Source organism: Loxodonta africana, chromosome 10 (assembly GCF_030014295.1).
Source record: "Loxodonta africana isolate mLoxAfr1 chromosome 10, mLoxAfr1.hap2, whole genome shotgun sequence".
Taxonomy (NCBI): domain Eukaryota; kingdom Metazoa; phylum Chordata; class Mammalia; order Proboscidea; family Elephantidae; genus Loxodonta; species Loxodonta africana.
The window spans coordinates 14925877-14947120 of record NC_087351.1 but is presented as its reverse complement, the minus strand read 5'-3'; the positions used below and the strand labels follow the sequence as shown (position 1 = coordinate 14947120).

Genomic DNA, 21244 nt, shown 5'->3' with positions numbered 1-21244 from the left:
CTGCACCACCAGGGCTCCCCCCAAAACATTAAAAAGTAAATTATTCATAGACATTAGAAAAGTCATTAATAACAAATTACTTGGTACACACCATACCACTGAGTCAAACAAACCTGTGTTTCATGAAACCATCATTAAAGATTATTTATTTATATGTTGTTGTACACGTTGTATAATACCTTTAAAAAACTATTTTGCTTTTGGTTTGATCTCTTGTTATTTGCTTCCATTATAGTTTTCAGCTACAGAACACAACCATGGAAGGAAACATGAAAATGAGCAGACAATCATCTCTTCAGATGAAAATCAGATGGAGCTGACAGCAAGTCACACTGTGATGATTTCCAAAGGCCTTTTAGATTGTACCAAAACTGAAAAGTCCATCAAGATAGATACCAAATCATTTCTGGCTAGCTTAAAGCTCCATGCTGAAGAATCAGAAGTGAGAAAAGAATTAAATGTTTCCATAGATCAAAATACTTCTTCAGAAAAGAAAATAAATTTCAGTGACTTTATAAAAAGATTGAAATTGGGAAAATCAAATGCTTCTCCTTCTAAAGGGTCTGATAAAGAAAATTGTGAGCTATTCGTTCATGCCAAAGGATCAGAGAATGCCTCTTCTATACATCAGATGGGCGTATCTCTTAATGTAGATGAGAATAGCAGTAATAGGACTAGAATCTTTAGAGAACAAGATGATGGGATGAATTTCACCCAGTGTCATACAGCCAATATTCAGACTTTGGTTCCTATATCCAGTAAGTCCAGCTTAAGGGAAGTTAAAAGTGATGATATTACAATTTATTGCAGTGACTTTATGGACTTGACAAGTAACCACACTGTACAGATTTTACCCTCAGCAGATAATTTATCTGAAATAGAAAATCAAATTCAGAATGTCAGGATGGATGTTACAACAGGCCATGGAGCTAACTCTCCAGGAAAGAAGAAAGTCTTTCAGGATAAGCTGAATGCGGCATTTCAAGATTCTACCTTAGGCCCTGAAGATGAAATACGTATTACCAGAAGTCATATTATGGGAGCAGAAACTCACACAGTCACACAGACTTGTAACCAAGATCGTAAAAGTTTGGCTATGATCTCAGAATCTACATGTTCCAGTTCGGCTGTTCAAGATTATAAGACAGTTTTTTATTCTAGTTGTAGTGATGCCATGGAACTGACCAAATGTCTCCCAAGCATGAGAGAAGAGAAAATTTTACTAAAACATGATGGTAATTATTGTTCCAATTCAGATGCCATCTCTCTTGTCACAGAAAAAACTTTTTATTCAGAAGAGGATAGCATGGATATTACCAAAAGTCACACAGTTGCTATAGATAATCAGATTTTTAAACAAGATCAGACAAATGTTCAAATAACAGCTGCACCAATATCTGAAAAAGAAATGATGCTCCAAAGTCACATAACTGTGGCAGAGAATGGGAAAATGGTTGTAAATTGTAGCTCAGTTCCTCATGTGTCTAAGGAAAGATTACAGCAGAGCCTAGCAAATTCATTGTCTATTTCATTGACTGACAGAAAGACTAAACTCTTAACAGATGAAGATATGGATTTGACTAAATGTCACACAGGTAACTTAGGAAGCCAAACTCCTCTTGCATCTTATAAGCTAGCACCTGAGATTACTAGTAAATCTCACTCTCCCAGCAAAAGCCTTTCAGTTGAACGGGAAAAAATGACTAAATATCATAACAAACCACCCCCACAACCAAATGTGGTGGTATCTGAAAACATCTTAACCACTACGTGGGGCAAAGAAATAGATCAGATTTTGAAGATTTCACCCAATCTTGATAAAGATTCCCCTCAGTCAGTTAGTTGTAACCAGAACATATCAAAAACCCGTAATATTATCTCCTCTGTTAGAGATCTTGATGAACAAGTAGCACTGGGAGATAATAGAAGTATAGTTTCATGTGAGCAATCTTTATTTTCTACTACAGACCCTTTATTTTCATCAGAAGGACAAGCACTCATAAAAAACCGTAATACTACTGTTAACAGCCATACAGTAGTATCTGTACCAGGTGAGAATTCTAAACTTCCTGAGCCACCGAGGAAAAGTTTAGACAGTCCCACACCTAGCTGTTCTCATGACAAGATTAGTAATTGTCCAATGGAGGAACAAAGTATGGATTTAACAAAAAGTCATACTATTGTCATTGGATTTCACCCTTCTGAAGTGCAAGAATTTGGTGAGACTAATTTAGAACGTACTAACAGTCAGCTAAAAGCAGTGAGCAAACAGAGAGCTCTAAAAGTTGAAAAATGTAGTAAAAATCCCGTAGAAAAAACTGGAGTATTTGTGTCTAATGATACAGAAGTATTGGAGGACAAAACCGTGCAGAAACCTGGATTTCTGAATGAAAAGCAAAATGTCAAAACTTGTGGAAGGAAAAGTGTTGGCAGACTAAAAATTGATAAGACTATTGTATTTTCAGAGAGTGGTGAGAATGATATGGATATCACCAAGAGTTATACAGTAGAAATAAACCATAGACCTTTATTAGATGAATATGATTCCTATTTGGTGCCTTTGGCAGGAACTTCTAAAACTATTTTGTACGCGTATGGGCAAGATGACATGGAGATCACTAGAAGTCACACAACTGCCTTAGAATGTAAAACTCCCTCACCAGATGAAGTAACTACCAGGCCTACTGACAAGACTGTATTTCTAGATAGTCACAATGATCTAGAAATGACAAAATCCCACACTGTTTTCATAGACTACCAAGCAAAGGAGAGAACCGTGTTTCCAGTCAGACCTAACTATGAGCTACCCAAAATGAAAAGCCTAGGAAAACCAAAAGTGACATCTGCTCCCGATGAAGAAAGTGTTTTCTTTCCAGAGTATGGTGAAAGTGGCCATCCAGCAACAAAAGGCAGCCAGCTAACACTACAGGGGAAATGGTCTCATAGTGGTCAAGAGAAAGCTGTAGCATTTATAGCTGATGAAAACATAAAGGTGTCTAAATCAGCGACTTGGAAAAATGAGGAAGACATACAAAAGCATGGATTTCTGAATGAACCTCAATCAGGCAAATGTCAGAAAAGGAAAAGCCTCAGACTCAAAAATGACAAGACTATTGCATTTTCAGGGAATGATAAAAAGGATATGGACATCACCCAGAGTTGTATAGTGGAAATAAGTAACAAAAGTGCCCCAGAAGATAAAGAGGACTCCTACTTGATGCCTTTGGCAGGAACTTCTAAAACTATTTTGTATGCATGTGGACAAGATGACATGGAGATCACTGGAAGTCACACAACTGCCTTAGAACGTAAACTTGTCTCATCAGGTGAAGTAACTAGTAGGCCTATAGACAAGACTGTAATGTTTGTAGATAATCACAATGATCTAGAAATGACAAAGTCCCACACTGTTTTCATTGACTACCAAGCAAAGGAGAGAACCGTGTTTCCAGACAGACCTAACTTTGAGCTACCCAAAATGAAAAGCCTAGGAAAACCAAAAGTGACATCTGCTCCCGATGAGGAAAGTGTTTTCTTTCCAGAGAACGGTGAAAGTGGCCATCCAGCAGCAGAAGGCAGCCAGCTAACACTACAGGGGAAATGGTCTCATAGTGGTCAAGAGAAAGCTGTAGCATTTATAGCTGATGAAAACATAGAAATGTCTAAATCAACAACTTGGAAAAATGATAAAGATACTCAAAAGCAAGGATTTCTGAATGAACCTTTATCAGGCAAAAGTCAAAGAAGGAAAAGCCTCAGACTCAAAAATGATACGATTATTGCATTTTCAGGGAATGATAAAAATGATATGGACATCACCCAGAGTTGTATAGTGGGAATAAGTGACAAAAGTGCCCCAGAAGATAAAGAGGACTCCCACTTGATGCCTTTGGCAGGAACTTCTAAAACTATTTTGTATGCATGTGGACAAGACGACATGGAGATCACTGGAAGTCACACAACTGCCTTAGAACGTAAACTTGTCTCATCAGGTGAAATAACTGCTAGGCCTATAGACAAGACTGTAATGTTTGTAGATAATCACAATGATCTAGAAGTCACCAAGTCCCACACTGTTTTCATTGATTGTCAAGCCATGGAGAAAATACTCCAAGAGTACCCTCAATTTGGAATAACAACAGAAAAAAACTTGAGTGTTTCTCTTCCTAAGGATGTCAGCTTTGTCCAAGAAATCACGAAAAAACAAGCACTGGCCATGGAAAACAAAAGCATTTCTCACAGTGAACAACAGCATCATATGGTACCCCTTGTTCCTACTAATACATTGACAGGGGATCAAGGTGAGATGAAAATTACCAAATTCCATAGCACTGCTGCAGATGAAGAGCTCGTGGAGAAGGTTGTAGATTGGGCCCCTACACTGGAAAAAGCCAAAAGTGAAAGTTGTCACTTAAATAGTACAGATAGAAGAAATGTGGATTTTACAAGCAATCGTGCAACTGTTACTTATAGATCCAGTGATAATTATTCCGATTTACCAAGTGTAATTTCCCATGTTGATGATTTAGAGGGGAATATCATGTCCTTGTGTGATAAAGATAAGGAAAGAGCCAGTAATTGCCCAATGCAAAGTGATCTTGCTTATGCAAACAATTTGGCAGCTGAATATTACTTGAAATCTGAGGAATCACCTATCTCTGCTCCTTGTCCTTTATTAGAGAAAACAGAAGGTACTCAGACCAATACCAAAGGACACTTAGACTGTGTCATAACACCACTCAAAGATGAAGAAGATCTGGTTAAGGACCCCCGAAATCTACCAGCTAATCAAATTTTAGCAGGTAGTCAAGATCTGGGGGAGATTACTAAAGCTAATTCAAAGCGAGGATCTTTTAAGCTTCTAAATCACCAGATGGAAGAGTTTGTTGATAATGCAGAACATGATTTACAGAAGACCTTTGTTGGCGTTTGTGCTGACTCTCAGGCTCATCTCTCAACTCGGCTACCTCCATTACCTCAAGAAGGACAAAATATTGTCAGTAAAGATGAAATGATGTCATCTAAAGCTGAATATAAGAATTTAAATATTGCTGTAGGAAATTCCTCTGTGCGCACATGTGAAAATGAGCCCACAATGCTGAATAATGAGAAACAGTTTACTATAGCCTATAAAAAAGAATCGAAGGAAAAAACGCAGACAGCTAAATGTGGTAGAGACACAGATTGCCACAGGAACTCAGACTTGGCTAGGCAAGTCGATCAAACCCCTGCTGGTCTTAGAGAACCATCAGATACTGCGATTCCATCTGGCGTTCCAAGTTTTAGTAGTATCAAACCTAATCTGAATAATTTGAATGGAAAAACTGAGGATGTTTTAGATTTGCAAATTGTTCATATACCACCTCCTCCAGAACAGTTACCTCATTTAGCAAATAAGGCCCCCCATGATGTGACTATAGTGCAAGCCACAGACAAACATAATACTGACATAGTGTGCACCAATGCGAAAGATGATAGAAATGAAGAAGATAAAAATTCTCACACTGGTGCCGAAACCAACTCTGTACCATTAATGACAGTCATAAAAGATAAAAATAAAGTGAGGAAATGTTCTTTGGGAATCTTTTTGCCCAGACTGCCAAACAAGAGAAATCGTAGTGTCACTGGTATAGACGACCTGGAGCAGATTCCAGCTGACACAACGGATTTAAATCACTTAGAAACTCAGCCAGTCTTTAGCAAAGATTCAGGCATTGGGGTTGTTGCAGCTAAGCTGAACTTAAGTCCATCTCAATATATAAATGAAGAAAATCTTCCTACGTATCCTGAGATGAATTCCTCAGACTCAATCAGCATAGAAACTGAAGAAAAGACTTTCACTGAGACATACCAAAAAGAGATTTCACCATCTGAAAATAAAGCAGAAGAAACCTACACCAGTCAAAAAAGAACTTGGGTACAAGAAGAAGATGATGATATTCAAAATGAGAAAAAAATCAGAAAAAATGAGATTAAGCTTAGTGATACTGCACAAGACCAGCAGGTGAGTTCTGTCTTAAACAAAGGAATGTTCTTAATTTTAATTTTAGTCAGCAGTTAATTATTTCCAATTAGAGGGCTAGAGAAATATTCCTATGTAGAACCTTCAGAGATTAATTGACTAACACCTAGACTTAGACACAATTTAAAGTGACAGACACAGAAAAATGAAATAGAATGTAGTACAAAAATTAACCATGTTGAAATTGTGTAGTTAATTCTAAATATTATGTCACCTCTGGTGATTTGTCAATGGCTTTGCATATAAGAATCGTCGGGCAGGGTATATGTAGTTTGAAAAATCATCTTCAGTGCTGTAAATATTTGGGGAGTAAAACCCCTTTCCATTATACAAACAATGTAAAAAGCTTGACTGAATTTTCTTGGCTAATGAGGAAATGTACAGAAGCAGAGAGTCCTTTTCTTTAGTGGATGCAGGAATGCCTGTGTCAAACCCAGTGTCTCAAAGTGAAGTGAGTGAAAGTTTGTGTTTATTAAAAGAAGGCAAAGATTTTTTTTTAAGTTGAGAAACACTGATTTAGGTAACTTGAGAAACCTTTCACTCAAGCTAAAGATTTATAGGTGGGAAAATAAAGCTTAGAAAGCAACAGAGGGTCATGAAAAATAGAAAACAAAGTTTAAACTCTGTTAAGAAATATAAGCTTAGAAGATGAGGTCATAGGGAAATATCCATAGTGGTTCTATAAAATATGATCAATAAGAAATAATTGGTTAGTCTACGAAGCTTTGAGAAAGTAGTAATAATAATATAAAATTTAAATGACTTGAACAGCTTCTATGAAAATTAGTATTCTGTTTATTTGTTCAATAAATATTGAGGGTCTGCTATATCCCAGGTGCTATTTTAGGTGCTAGGTGCTAGGAACGCATCACTGGAAATACACAGACAAAACCCTGGTCTCATGGAGCTTCTAGCATTTAGAATATGTTGTCCTTGAAAAACATACATAAGGAGATAGATGAAGATGACTTTTAAGGCTGTGAAATCAAATGGTTAAAATGAGAAAAAGCAGGACCATGTGACTTTTTTTACTTCAGCCATAAGATTTTTCGTCAGCTGGGGATGGAAGTACTAAAGCCTTGGAAATAAGTTTCTTCTCTGCATTCTGCCAGGGACACCATATATAGCCAATATTCTATGTAGATGGAACTCTGGTTTTGTGCACTGTGGTGCCTTTGACCCTGGTTGCTAATAATTGAATAACTGGATAGGTCAACGTTTGGTAACTCATAGGATCTGGCTATAACTTGCATACATTTGAGAAACAATTTACTTACACAATATCATGCATAACGTTATTTGTATATATTTTTAAATAAAATTACTTTTGTTATAAACCTAATTAAAGGCCTAAGTTATCCCTGTTACTTATTCTGATTCGTTACTAAGATGTTTCGTATGATTTATAGCTAAATTTGGAGCCCTGGTGGCACAGTGGTTAAGAGCTAGGGCTGCTAACCAAAAGGTCAGCAGTTCGAATCCACCAGCCGTTCCTCAGAAACCCTATGGGACAGTTCTACTCTGCTCTGTAGGGTCACTATGAGTTAGAATTGACTCAACAGCCACCAGTTTTGGTTTGATTTTTTTAATAGCTAAATTTTATTTTAGAAACAATATTTCTGTTAGTGTTCAACAAACAATCATTAGAAGCACACAGTACCATAATTTCATACTCATGATATGCCTTAATTAATAATTTCAGATATTTGATCACCATACTGAAGGGGATATAGATAAAAGTGCCAACGTTATATTGACGAAAAGCCTGAGCAGGACCCCACCTAGTTGCAGTAGCTCTCTGGATTCAATCAAGGCTGATGGGACTTCTCTGGACTTTAGCAGTAAGATCTTCATACAGACTAAATAAGATAGGTCATATACTTGTTTGACAAATGGGTTTCAGTTCGGGAGATATTTGAATGTTGTATAAGCTTTTTGGGAGGTTATAAACAGTTAATAAGTAAGATAATTTTTTTAATTTATTTTATTTTTGTTCTTGAGAATAGAACATATACCAATTTAACTATTTCTACACATACGATACAGTAACATTGGTTACATTCCTCCAGTTGTGCAACCATTCTCACCCTCCTCGTTTGAGTTATTCCTCCTTTATTAACATAAACTCGCTGCCCCTTAAGGTCCCTATCTAATCTTTCGAGTTGCTGTTGTCAGTTTGATCCCATTTAATTTCTTTTTAATTCTTGCTTACTTTAACAAATTGAGAAGTGATATACTGTAGAGGAATAGAGTGAGAGGCTAATATTTAGAAAAACATTAAAAGAATAGAATGGAGCCTCAAAACTGGAGTATACTTTGCCCTGCTAAATTACTGTTTTCCCAGAAAGATTCTGGTAGATGGGTTCAGGAGCATGAACTGCACATAAACCTGAAAGATAACTAAAATTAAGTTTACAATTTAGCTTTGACTTGTTCATCACCTGATTTTACTTTATTTCTAGCACACCGCAATAGTCAAATGGAATCACAGTTTCTCAGAGACACAATTTGTGAGGGGAGCTTGAGAGAGGTATATTAAGAGTATTTCTTATTTCTAATACAACTTATTTCCTTGTTTGCTTTTTAATTTTTTTTTAATTGTAAGATATTTTAAACATACAGAAGACTAGTTTTCTTTTTTTTTGTTAAGGACCCAACATGGTAACTAACTATATGAAGTAGTTTAGAAGACCTATAATTTTTTTTCAACTCTACTGTTACTGAATAACCTTCAGAAGTAATCTTAGATAAAACCTGCTCATGTCTAGTCTGCAAATATCAGGATAATATTTCCATAAGCATATGCAAAGTACTTTTAAGCTGTTTAAAAACAAATGAGGTGTTTACAGTCAAAGTGAGCTTCTCTTGAGTGGTCATGCAAACTTTTTTTCTTTCCTCAGAAACTCAAGGACGGGAGAATAACAATAAAAGAGTTCTTTATACTTCTTCAGGTCCACATCTTAATACAGAAACCCCGGCAGAGCAATCTCCCAACCAAAGTAAGTAAAATTTCTTGGCAAAATAGTTATCTCAATGGAAAAACATTATATTTTTCACTAAACTGTATCAAAGCAAGTATTCAAAAGCAAAAAAGGAAGGAAGCAAATTTTACTATAGAAAGTTTTCCTATAACAGGTACTTTGTGTTCGGCATAGAAAGCAAATCTTGGATTTTTCTTTAATTTTGATAAGATAAAATAAATTTCGATAAGATAAAATTTTAAATTGTGTTCTCCTTCCTTGCCATCTATTTGTTTTTGGTATTTTTTCCAGATTATAAAAGTAACTTATGCTTTTCCCCCCTCATTATAAAATTCCAAGTGTGGTAGAAGGTTTTAATATACATTTTTCAAAAATCAAAAGGATGGAAGATCATAGAATATTTAAATAACAAAATCCACAAACTCAATTCAAAATTAATGGAAAACCTTAAATGCTTGTATAGGAACACTTTTTTTCTCTTAACTCTATTGAACATTTACAAAAATTAGTTATGCCCTTGGCCACAAAGAAAATCTTAACAAATCAAAAAAATTTTTATAGCCCATATCATTTGGTCATAATGCAGTTAAATTAGAAATAATTTTTTAAAAAGCAGAACATTCTTAGCTTCTTGGAAATTAAGAAACATACTTCTAGATAACCCTTGGATGAAAGAGGAAATAGAAACTACTTAGAAAGCAAAGAAAAGGAGAATATTTGATACTAAATCTATGGGACATACAGCAAAACTTATACTTAGCAGGAAATTAAAAGCCTTAGATATCTTTACTATTATAAAACAGATTCTAAACATAAGGCAGTTTTTAAATATTCACTTTAAGAAATCAGAAAATGAACAATAAAATAATATCCACAAAAATGCCTAGGAAGACAGAATTAACAAAGGCAAAAGGTAAAGCTGATGAAATGGAAAACAAAAATTAGTAGAAAGGACAACAAATCCAAGAGCTAGTACTTTGAAAAGACAATAAAATAAGAAAACTCAAGTCTAGAGAAAACAAAAATATAGAAGATTAAGACTAAGAAGATAAATGCACAGATTTTAAAAATGAGAGATTAAAATAAATTTTTTAATCCATCAACTCTGACAAATTTATATCTTGCTTTTTTAGCAAGATATAAATTACCAAAATTAATCCAGGAACTGAAAAACTTAAATCAATTACTACTGAAAAGATTATTTTAAATTTTACCATTAAAATTCACCAGATCACCAAAACCAGACAAGTTAAATCTAACTTTTAAAGAACAGATGTACACATATAGGGACATCTGGCTGACAAAGGTGCCCTGCAGAAGAGCAGAGAAAGAGTGGTTTTTTCTTTAAATGGTGTTGCATCAGTTGGATATCCATAGAAAAAAATGAACCTTGACCCTTACCTCATACTATAACCAAAAATGAATTCCGTAAGATACCAAAGCTTCCAATACTCACCTTTTAAAATTGCTCTATTTAGTAATCAAGCACTTAAACTGAGTATCTATTTTTAACTAAATAATGAAATTCAGAACATGGACAAAAAACGCACCAAGCAGTGGCAGGTGGATGAGCTGTCACAGTAGAGGCCCCAGACGTGCCAGCCACAGCTCAATCACTGCAATATGGTGAGAAAGAGTCATTAAGGCTCAGCTGCCGCACGTTGCAGTGAGACCTCTCTGCTTTCCTCCCTGTTATATTTGCCACACATCATTCCAAATTTCTAAGTAGATACTTAGACAGCTTCAAGATTTTAAAAGTCACTAAAAAACGACAAAATGTGGCATCTTATAAATAACACATGCTTGTGATCAAATTCACTCAGATGCTAATATACGTTCATAGGCTCATATAGTAAGTGCCTAAAAATTACTAAATCTTCCCCTCTAGATCTCAGTATATATTCTACCTAGAAGAGTAAACCCAGCGTCATAGTACACTTTATTGTAATTTTTAAAATATCAATTTATTTATCAGGGAATATCATTAAAAAGGATTATAGGTAACTGGATTTAAGCAATAAACTACCAGACCAAATAACATCCTTCCCAAGCAACAAGTTCAAACTACTCGGAGCTCCAAGGCAAGCAGCCTCTCTAGGAGAAACAATCTAACCCATTCCTTCAGTCAGTCTCTACTTACTACATTATGTGTGAAAAGCCCCGGACTCCACTGCTGGGTACGCTGGTGTGCTGCATTATAAATGGCTCCTCACAGTCTCCCTAGCTGCTAATGGACATAATAGCGACTAATAGACACCAGGTGAAGTATGTGCCTTAGGAGGAGATGACTGCCCTCTGAAGAAACCCAGAACTATCTCAGTGGGGTAAAGGAGGAGGAACTGCTCCTGATACCAGTAAAATCCAAAATAGCTATCAGGATATGGTCACCCACCCTAAAAAGGTGCAATAAATGATGTCCACTGCCTGCAGGGGTCTTCCACTTTTAATACCCCTTTTACCCTTGTTATTACTCCTTCCCTCTACCTGTTCCTGTACATGCTATTTGGTACATTGACATGGCCTGTTAGTATTTAATCACAGGAAAGAGGGACTCAGATGTTCTTCTCCCAAGACACAAAGTGGGGCATGCTTAGATGCATTCTAACGTTACTTCAGGATGGTAGCCTAACTTGGGGAAGCTTGGCTGATGAGGATATGTGCTGTTCTACTCATTCCTGTCCTGTTTATTCTGTGAATAATAAACACCTGTTGACAATGCCATTAAAAAAAAATTGTTCTTGGTTCCTATAGGAAAGGCGGTCAGCCATTTTTTCAAGGATCTCTGATTTCTTTCAGTGAGAAAATGGTGTTTAGAAAATACAACATGGGCTCTAGTGTTAATATTTCTTTTTGTGTTGTGCATATAGCTTTGATTGTTATTCATAATTCTAGCCTTGAAAGTACTTTTTAAGAAAGGGAATCAACTTTCAGTTATAATTGCTTTTCTACACTTTCTTAGCACATTGATTAGAGGATGTGTTAGGGAAAGAGAAAGGAGATTAAAACCTCAGTTACTTCTTTTTAATGGATTGACTAAAAGGGGAAACTGGACAGAAGTTAACATTTGTTGGATTACTTCAGCAGGCCCTGAGCTACGTACCTTTTTAAAAAATCTTAAGAGGTTGGTTAATATCCCTGTTTTTTAGATGAGGAGACCAAAGCTCAGAGTGGTAAAATGACTTATTCAGTGCCACATCGACTGTTGTGTAGTTTGGCTTGGTTTTTGTGAGTAATGTGAAGAAAAAGTTGACTTTGTTTTTCTAATACTACATCAAGGGTATCAAAAAGCCATAGGATTGAGCAATAAGGCATGTTTAAAATAACCAAATTTTCACTGCCTTGTTTTAGAAATGAAGGACATGTCCAAAAATGTTTGAGTTCACCTTGGCAGAGAAGTAGGACTCGGAGCTAGAGAATGAGAATAGAAAAGATTAATTGGGAAGCTAGCATTCATTGTCTTTCATAAAGGGGTTCCTGGTAAGTTTGAATTTTTAGGGATTGATTTTCTTAAAATAATGCACAGCCATTTCAAATTACTTTCAATGTTATGTGAGTGGAACATCCAGTTTTCCTAAATACCTGGGGAATTGAGCTTTGAAGTCTGAGACTTGAACTCAAATGCCATCTTGCAGCTTACCGGCCATTCACACTTTTCTTTGTAGAAAAAAAAACCAAAAGCCAACCCTGTTGCCTTCAAGTAGATTCCAACACATAGTGACCCTAAGGACAGAGCAGAACTGCCCCATAGGGTTTCCAAGCAGCGGCTGGTGGATGTGAACTGCTGACCTTTTGGTTTGCAGCCCTAGCTCTTAACCACTTTCTTTGTAGAGCTTTTTAAGATAGGCACTCTGGAACTTGAATTTGTTCTTGAACATAGTTTCATCCTCAGAATGTCAATTTTGAGGTATTTATTTATTTCTTTCAGTTTACTACAAACATGCCACCTACTCCAGAAGACCTGATGTTAAGTCAGTATGTTTACCGACCCAAGATACAGATTTATAAAGAGGATTGTGAGGCTCTTCTTCGAAAGATTGAAGAGTATGAAAAATTTGATTTTTTTTTCATGTATTGTTGTTGGACGAGTGAATAGTCTGTGTGGTAAGGTTTTGATTAGAATTCCATTGGCATGGAAAGATGTTGATAGTGTTGATTGGCAGTCTGATGTGGGGAAAGGGTTTCAGCTTTGTAGTCAGACATATGGAAGCTCACACCACCAACACTAGGTGTGTAACCTTGGGTAAGTCATTTAACCTTCATTTCAATATCCATAAAGTGAGAGTAATAATATCTACTCAGCAGGTAGAAATAGTATATATAAAATGTTTTCATCCCATCCTTAGCAAAAACTAAGCCCTCAAAAATAGTAATTATAAGATTATGATATGAGTTGATTGAGGGAAAACATCATTAAAAGGAGATAGTACCCTTTAGTGATTTATACACGGTGCCTGGAATCAAGACTGCCTTTGGGTTTGTACTTTTATCACATTTACCCTTGATTTGCATATATACAAGAACAGGGCTTTTCTTAAAATATAATTCAGGGCTTTGGTATATGTAAATACCGCATATTGATTTACAAATTAGGTCTGTGTAGATTCCTGCAGGTAAATCTAGATCTACAACTCACAATTGTATTTGTATTATACTTACCTAGGATTATCCAACTAAATTTGAACCAATCTAGCAAATAGAAAAGAAATAAAATAATCTTTCAGAGTTATGTATTTTTAAAACTAGAAACTTAAGATACTGTGAAAATATAATACTTCAGATTTGCCTGATTGTGGTTTGTTGATTCAACAAATATTTACTGAGCACTTATTATGTACCAGGCACTGTACTAAGTTCTGGGGTTTATCACTGAACAAGAAGACATGGTCTTTGTCCTCATGTTGTTTAAAAGAGTTGGATGTCTCAGGATTTGTCGGAGAATGTTTAAACTGTGAAATTGTTTTACTTGGAATGAAATGCACTTTTGCACACAACAAGCAGTCTGTCTTAGATGTGCTCTGCTGTTTGATTTTGTACCTACATTCCCGCATATAATATATTCTTCTAACTCTGATGGAAATTTATTTCCTCAACTTATTAAAATTTGAAATTATAATAGCTTTGCTACTTTTATCACTGCTGTTCTGTAAAGTATACAGAATATATGCTTTGTACTGGATTGGGAGCTTTTGCTTATAACACTAATAGCTACAACATCACAGCAGCGGCCAGCTGACAGGCATTAAGGATTCTTCCTTCGTAAGCAATATGCTGGAGCAAGTTTGTTTCGTGTTGGAACGAGTTGATACACTGAGGTGAGAATTCTGTTTGAAAGGGAAGTATTTTTGATTCGTGACATTCTTGAACTGTTGAAATAATCAGGCTGGATACTGTTCTTGAGCAAGTTCCCCTCTTTTTAGGCAGGAAGGAATTAAGAAGCATATGTTAAGTGTGCCTGTAGATCTGAGCTGGTTCAGTCAGGCTGGCTTCTAAACCCTATGCTAATTAACTTTTCTATATTTTAGATTAAAGTTGTCTGCATTGAACCAAGATAAACTGCTGACTGATGTAAATAAGAACCTGTGGGAAAAAATGAGACACTGCTCAGATGAGGAGGTACTTTTATCTCATTGTCTGAATGGGAATCAGTACAGGCATTTTGAACAATGTTTATGGTGAAACAGTGACTATTACATGACAATTAGTGGTGAATTCTTTAACTTGCTTCTAAGATGTAATATGTTAGCCAGAACCAGTTGCTGTCAAGTCAATTCTAACTCATAGTGACCCAAGTGATTCAGAGTGGAACTGTGCTCCACAGCATTTTCAATGGCTGATTTTTCAGAAGTAGATCTCCAGGCCTGTCTTCCAAGGTGCCTGTGGGTGGACTCAAGCTTCCAACCTTTCAGTTTGTTGCAGAGTGTGTTAATAGTTTACACCACCCAGGGCCTCTGTTGTTGTTGTATGTCGTCGTCTCATAGCGACCCTGTGGGTCAGGTAGAACTGCCTGGTAGGGTTTCCTAGGCTATAGTCTTTATGAGAGCAGATTGATAGGTCTTCTCTCTTGTGGAGTGGCTGGTGGGTTTGAACTGCCTACATTTTTTGTTAGCAGCCTAGTGCTTAACAATTGCGCTACCAGGGTTCCTTCAGGGCCTCTACAAGGTCTTATTTAATTAGTCACAAGTAATTGTTAATATGCAACATTTCCAAACCTGAGATGATCAGCTTAATATATGAAATATATTTGAAGTTTATTTAGAGTTCTCTCCTTCCTGTTTGCCTTTCACTTAGATTTGGATGAAGAAAAGATGTACTTTAACTGATTAAATAATACACAATCTATTTTACGTGTGCTGTAAAATGTTAAGAAATTTGATTAACTCCAAGTCTGCCGTTTTTCTGATTTATAATATAAAGGCAGGAATTGAGACTGAAATATTTTGTTCTGTTTTTAAACAAATATGTGGAATTAAGTTTGCATATGAGAGCTGCCCCACCATAGGAATCAGTCTAGGATGGGCAAAGCCTAGAATGTGACAGCTGAGCCAGTCTTACCAGACCATTTAACTTTTTTGGACTTGTTTGTTTTGGTACAATGTATCCTTTGATTCTACCTTACAGCTAAAGTCCTTTGGAACTTACTTGAACAAAATAAAATCACGTTTTACCAAGATAACTAAAGTCTTCACTCACCAAGGAAAAGTGGCTCTCTACAGCAAGCTGGAGCAATCAGCTCAGGTAATCTGAGACAGCAAACAGCATAGAAAGACAGACCTATTACAGTGGCTTCATAGTGGTTGTGGACCAAGAACAATGTTCTTTAGAAGGCATGTGAATGAGACTTGGACACAAACTTAGAGTTGTTCCTAAGAAGTGGGATTCAATTTATCAGAAGTGGCATATCCTGACATCTTGAGTAATTTAAAAAAAAAACACAAACCCGTTGCCATCGAGTCAATTCCAACTCATAGCAACCTTCAAGGACAGAGTAGAACTGCCCCATAGGGTTTCCAAGGAGTGCCTGGTGGATTTAATTGCTGACCTTTTGATTAGCCGCCGTTGCTCTTAACCGCTACGCCACCAGGGTTTCCATCTTGAGTAATACCAAACCCATTGCCTGAGTCAGTCCCGACTCATAGCAACCCTAAAGGACAGAGTAAAACTGCCCCATAGGGCTTCCAAGGAGCACCTGGTGGATTCAAACTGCTGACTTCTTGGTTAGGAGCAGTAGCTGTTAACCACTATGCCACCAGGGTTTCCATTTGAGTAATACTGGAATATAATTACTGATATGGGCCTGTGTCTCATCTCAAATATTGTTATGCATTGCACATATTGAGATGAAACACTGGGATTCCTGGTTTCCTATTGCTAAAGCACTGTAATGTAATGTGGTATTATCATCCTCATAGTCCATACCCAGCTCTGTGTGTGTGTGTGTGTGTGTTTGTATGTGTGTTTAAAGTAGCAAAAGGACTGCCCTTTAAGAAATGTTCTGCATAAAAGAATTTCCACTGGCAGGTTAGTCTGGGAAATGCTGCATTCAATATCCTCCCTTTGGAGAAATGTAACAGCTAGCATATTAAAGTCTAAAGTCAAAAATCTTAAAAAAAAAAAATGATATAATTCTGTGTGACCAGTGTGTCCCATGTTTATTTGACCATAGAACTTTTTTTTTTTAATTAAGACATGTTAATATTTCATGGAATCAATATTCCATGGAAGGCACATGGAAACACTAGAATAAAGGAAAGTACAAAAAAATGAATTTATATAAATTTATTCTATATTATTAAAAAAAATTTTTAAGTCAAGACTTGAAGCTTTGACCTCCGTCTTAACATTCGTCTGTTCATGATTTTAGACGTAATAGTTTTGTCAGCAATTTGAGCCGTTTATGTTGTTTTGTTTTCAGAGGTTTAATCTGGCAATCTATATTTTGTTTTTAGAATGAGAGGGAGAAACTTCAGATAAGGATGCGTGAGATGGACAACATACTTAAGAAGATTGATGACTGTCTCACTAAGGTAGAAATAGGTAAAGTATCTTCAATACTTTTATGAAAGAAAATTTAATTTTATCTAAATTGTTTTCTACAGTAGAGATTGCTGGTATCTCTATGCTGAAGGCTTGTATTAGCAGCTTGAGACAGCAACTAGGAGCAAATTAAAGCTCCTGTGGTATGATGATGCCTAACACAATCGACAAGAATTGCCCAAGGTAGTAAGTCTCTTTAGAAAGTTCTTCTAAACCTAAACCATAATCTTGTGTTTTTAATAAGTGAGTTTATCTCTATCTGAAAATTGGCTGTCCTTTCAATTTGGCCTCTCACAGTCCTGACTTGTTAGTATTGCTATCCTGAAACTGTTTCTCAAGATCACAAAATTCCACAAATTCAGCCTTTAGACTTCTTGACCTCTTTCTAGCATTTGACACTGATGATTATTCTTTTTTCCTGAAACTTTCATCTCCCTTAACCGCTATGATATTGTGTTACCCTGACCCTATTCTTTTCTGCTAGCTAGCTTCCTTTTAGCTCTTCTGGTGGCCTTTCTTTCTGTAACTAACCCTTAGTGTGGGCATTTCTTTTTTTCATTTTCTACCCTGTTTTATCTGCCCTAACAATTATGTTTATGTGAATGATTTCCAAATTCGGTTAAATTTTTTATGCATTTGCTGCCCACCTACTGCATGCGCTACAGTATGTGTGCTTAGCGTTGGAAAAAATGGAAGGATACATAAAACACAAATATGTATAAAGATTTATAAAACACACATATTGCACTTAGGTAGCTTATAGTTATTTTGGATGAGGACGCCTTTAGCCTCTTTCTGTCGAGTTCCAGATTTACATTTCTAGCTGCCTGCTGAACCTCTCTGTATAAATGTCTTTAAGCGTCTTAAACTAGGGTGAATAAAACTGAATTGTCTCCTTCCATCTCCAAAATAAAATCCAAAAACTTCTTCTCCCTATTATGTTTCTCCTTTCTATTAATGGAATCACTGTTGTTATATATTGTAAAAGGCTCAAAACTTTCATTGTCTTTGTGTCTAACGATGTCCTATCGTGTCTGCTTCTTCAGCGTCGCTTGTGTTCTTTCTCATTCCCATTAAGGTTCTCACCAATTCTGAAATGTGTTATTTCAAGTTTTTTTAACTAACCTTTCTATATTCTTACCTTCATTCTATCTCCTTCCAACCCAATCTGCACATTGCTGCCAGATTAATTATTACAAAGGACAGTTTTCATTGTTACTCCGGGGCGGGGGGGCACATTTATGTCTCTCCATTAATCACAAAATAAAGTCCAAACTCCTGAGCTTGGCATTTCTCTATAATCACATTCAGATCCTCCTTTCCTGCATGAGTTGCTACTCCCCTGTAAAGCCAAATCCTGTCCTTCCTATGCGGTACTGCCATTTTGTCTTTGCTGACATATTCGCCTTCTGTGTCCCAGAAGTAATGGGAAGTACTCTCTACCTCAGTAGGAAGTAGTCTCTTATCTCCCTTTTGAGCTCTGGTGGCTATTTTATTAGTACTTCTTATAGTACCTGGAGCTCTGGTGACACAGTGGTTAAGAGCCTGGCTGCTATCCAAAAAGTCGGTCATTTGAACCTGCCAGCTGCTCCTTAGAAACCCTATAGGGCTGTTGTACTCTGTCGTATGGGGTCACTGTAAGTCGGAATCGACTTGACAGCAACGGGTTTGGTTTTGGTTTTGCTTATGGTACCTAAGGAGCCCTGGAGACACAGTGGTTTAACTGAAAGGTCAGCAGTTTGAACCTACCAGCCAGTCCATGGGAGAAAGATGTGGCAATCTGCTTCCATAAAGATGAAACCCTATGGGGGCAGTCCTACCCTGTCCTGTAGGGTCACTGTGAGTCAGAATCAACTTGAAGGCTACAGGTTTGGTTTGGTTTTGGTTATATAGTACCTGTCACATCTGCTTGTATTACAGTTATTTTTGTATAATTTTATCTTCCTAACTAAATTGTAAGCTCCACGGATACAAAGACTAGCTCTTATTTTTCTCCCTATCCTTCAAAGCCCTTAACACCACGCTTTGCGCAGAATAGGTGCCTAGTGCATGTTTTCTGCCTTAAATTCACAAGTATATGAATTCCACGTCTTAGACTGCCCCACGCCTTTGTTCTTCACTTTCTACTTCACAGAGAAAAAAATAGAAGCTGTCAGGTTGGAACTTCCTAAACTTCCTACTACCAAACCAACCAGCCTTTCATATGTCTTCATCTGTTTTTTCTTCCTTTCTTTCTTTTCCCTAAGACCAGTCTTTCTACCTAGACTTTTGTCTTTTTGGGAATCTTATACTACTGATTTTCCCTTTTCTTTTGTATATTCAGCCTCTCCACCTCCACTGAATATGTTCTTTTCTACTCCCATCTTTAAAAATACCAATAACCACACCTCCCTCCTGAGCTACCATTGAATGGCTGTCTGTCTCTTTCTGGTCCCTTCGTTATTTGTTGAGCAAATTTACTGTGTACCTACTATGTGCCATGTACAGTGCTTGGTGCCAAGAATACACAAAAACAAAAACTATTCCTTCCGTAGTGGAGTATCCAGTCTCGAAGAGAATATAGGCATTAAACAAATAATTTAATGTTAAGTGCTATGAAAGTTCTATTGTACTAAAAGGTCCTGTAAGAGAAATTTTACCTCATCAGGAGGTGAGAGAGCTTTCCCTCTGAGAAAGTAACATTTAAGCTAAGATCTAAATGATAAGCAAGAATTAACGAAATGTAACGGGAGGGGAAAGCAGACTATTAGATATGAATAGCACGTGCAGAAGCCCTTCTGTGGGAGAGAATATACAAGTACAGGGTCTGAAATAAGGTCAGTGTGGCTGGAATAGAGAGCACAAAAGGGAACTCCGAGATGAAGCTGGAGATGTCACTAGGGATGGGCCAGGGAGAGCCTCTGAAGGAGTTTTTTTTTTTTTTTTTTTTTTCTTGTGAACAGTCATTCGAATGGTGTTAAGCACTGACTGTAGTGTAGAGATTGGATTTGAGCAGATCAAAAGTAAATGTGAGAACTATGTAGTTATTGGACTTGTCTGAGAAAGTACAGGAGCTTATATTAAGGGATGCTTGTAGTTAAAAAAAAAGTATATTCAAAAGATATTTTTGAGGTAAAATCTAAATTCATCGATGGTTTGGATAGTTTTAGGGATAACGGCTATATTTCAAAAATAAAATTTAAATATCTTTGTGCATGTATTTGTATGTGTGTATCTGCTTCTACTTAGCCCATGGAGGTGGCCTAATTATATTAAAATTATATGTAAACAGCTTCCATTGAAAATGACCTCTGAGAACATGTTAGTGCAGATCATTGCATCATGGCCCAAAGTTCACTGTCTGGCACAAAAAACAGGTCTCCGTATGATATTAAAATTATAGATCAGTACTTTATTGACAAGGAGTGGTGGGTGTTCGTGAAATATTTGCACCAGTCCAACTCGGGACTGTCTGTACTTTTTATCTCTGATTGTTTAATAAGTTATTTCTGACTACGCTATTCTAATGTATGCTGTCTACTATAGAAACTAAGTATTTGGAGGATGAAGAGAAAGATCCTATGGAAAAGTGGGATCCTGAAATTAGAGCTTCAGAGAAAGGTAACTGAATTAGTTAATGAGATAAAATAAATGAAAAACAAATCCGTTCTGTGTACATGTATTTTAGGTGAGATAAAGTCAGAATTTTCAATGAAACATATTTTTATGACAACATTTGAATGTGTTCATTCTCATAGATTTGTAATTTTCTTTTCAAAGAGCTGGAACAGCTAAAAATGGAAGAAGAAGAGCTTCAAAGGTCAGTCCTGTGAGCGTTAGAAAATATGATACTAAAGTCCACCAGGCAAATGATATCCTACCTCCAGAGACTGACCAGGCTGTGGGTGTGACTCTCCACCACGACAGGCTCAGGGTTTCTGCTCCACTTTGAACTGGACCCTGGGGGCCGTCTTAGTCAACAATATCTTCTAAGCATTTATTGTTTCCAGGGAACCCAAGGAAAGTCCAGTATTTCTCAAGTTTGAATATTAGGATCCTTTTAAAGAAAATAAACCTAACATTAAGCTGTTTTAAATACAAATAATGACAAAACCAATACAGTTCCAACTGATAACATTAACTTGACAGTTGATAACTTTGGCTAAAATTAGATTGATGCAAAATGGCTGCCCAAACATAGGCTCTATTTAGCGCCAGCAAACTCACC

The 21244-nt window shown here is 36.6% G+C and overlaps 1 protein-coding gene across 1 annotated transcript in view; it reads left to right on the top strand.

Annotated features, from left to right (window-relative positions):
* KNL1 (kinetochore scaffold 1) overlaps positions 1–21244 on the top strand; it is a 60485-nt gene that overhangs the window by 26282 nt on the left and 12959 nt on the right. Inside the window, exons 10-19 of the mRNA XM_010598347.3 lie at positions 236–6004; positions 7725–7863; positions 8485–8552; positions 8923–9021; positions 12929–13044; positions 14526–14616; positions 15622–15738; positions 16950–17037; positions 20563–20637; positions 20797–20836. Coding sequence (XP_010596649.2) covers positions 236–6004; positions 7725–7863; positions 8485–8552; positions 8923–9021; positions 12929–13044; positions 14526–14616; positions 15622–15738; positions 16950–17037; positions 20563–20637; positions 20797–20836 — 6602 coding nt within the window. The remainder of the gene's footprint in view (positions 1–235; positions 6005–7724; positions 7864–8484; positions 8553–8922; positions 9022–12928; positions 13045–14525; positions 14617–15621; positions 15739–16949; positions 17038–20562; positions 20638–20796; positions 20837–21244) is intronic.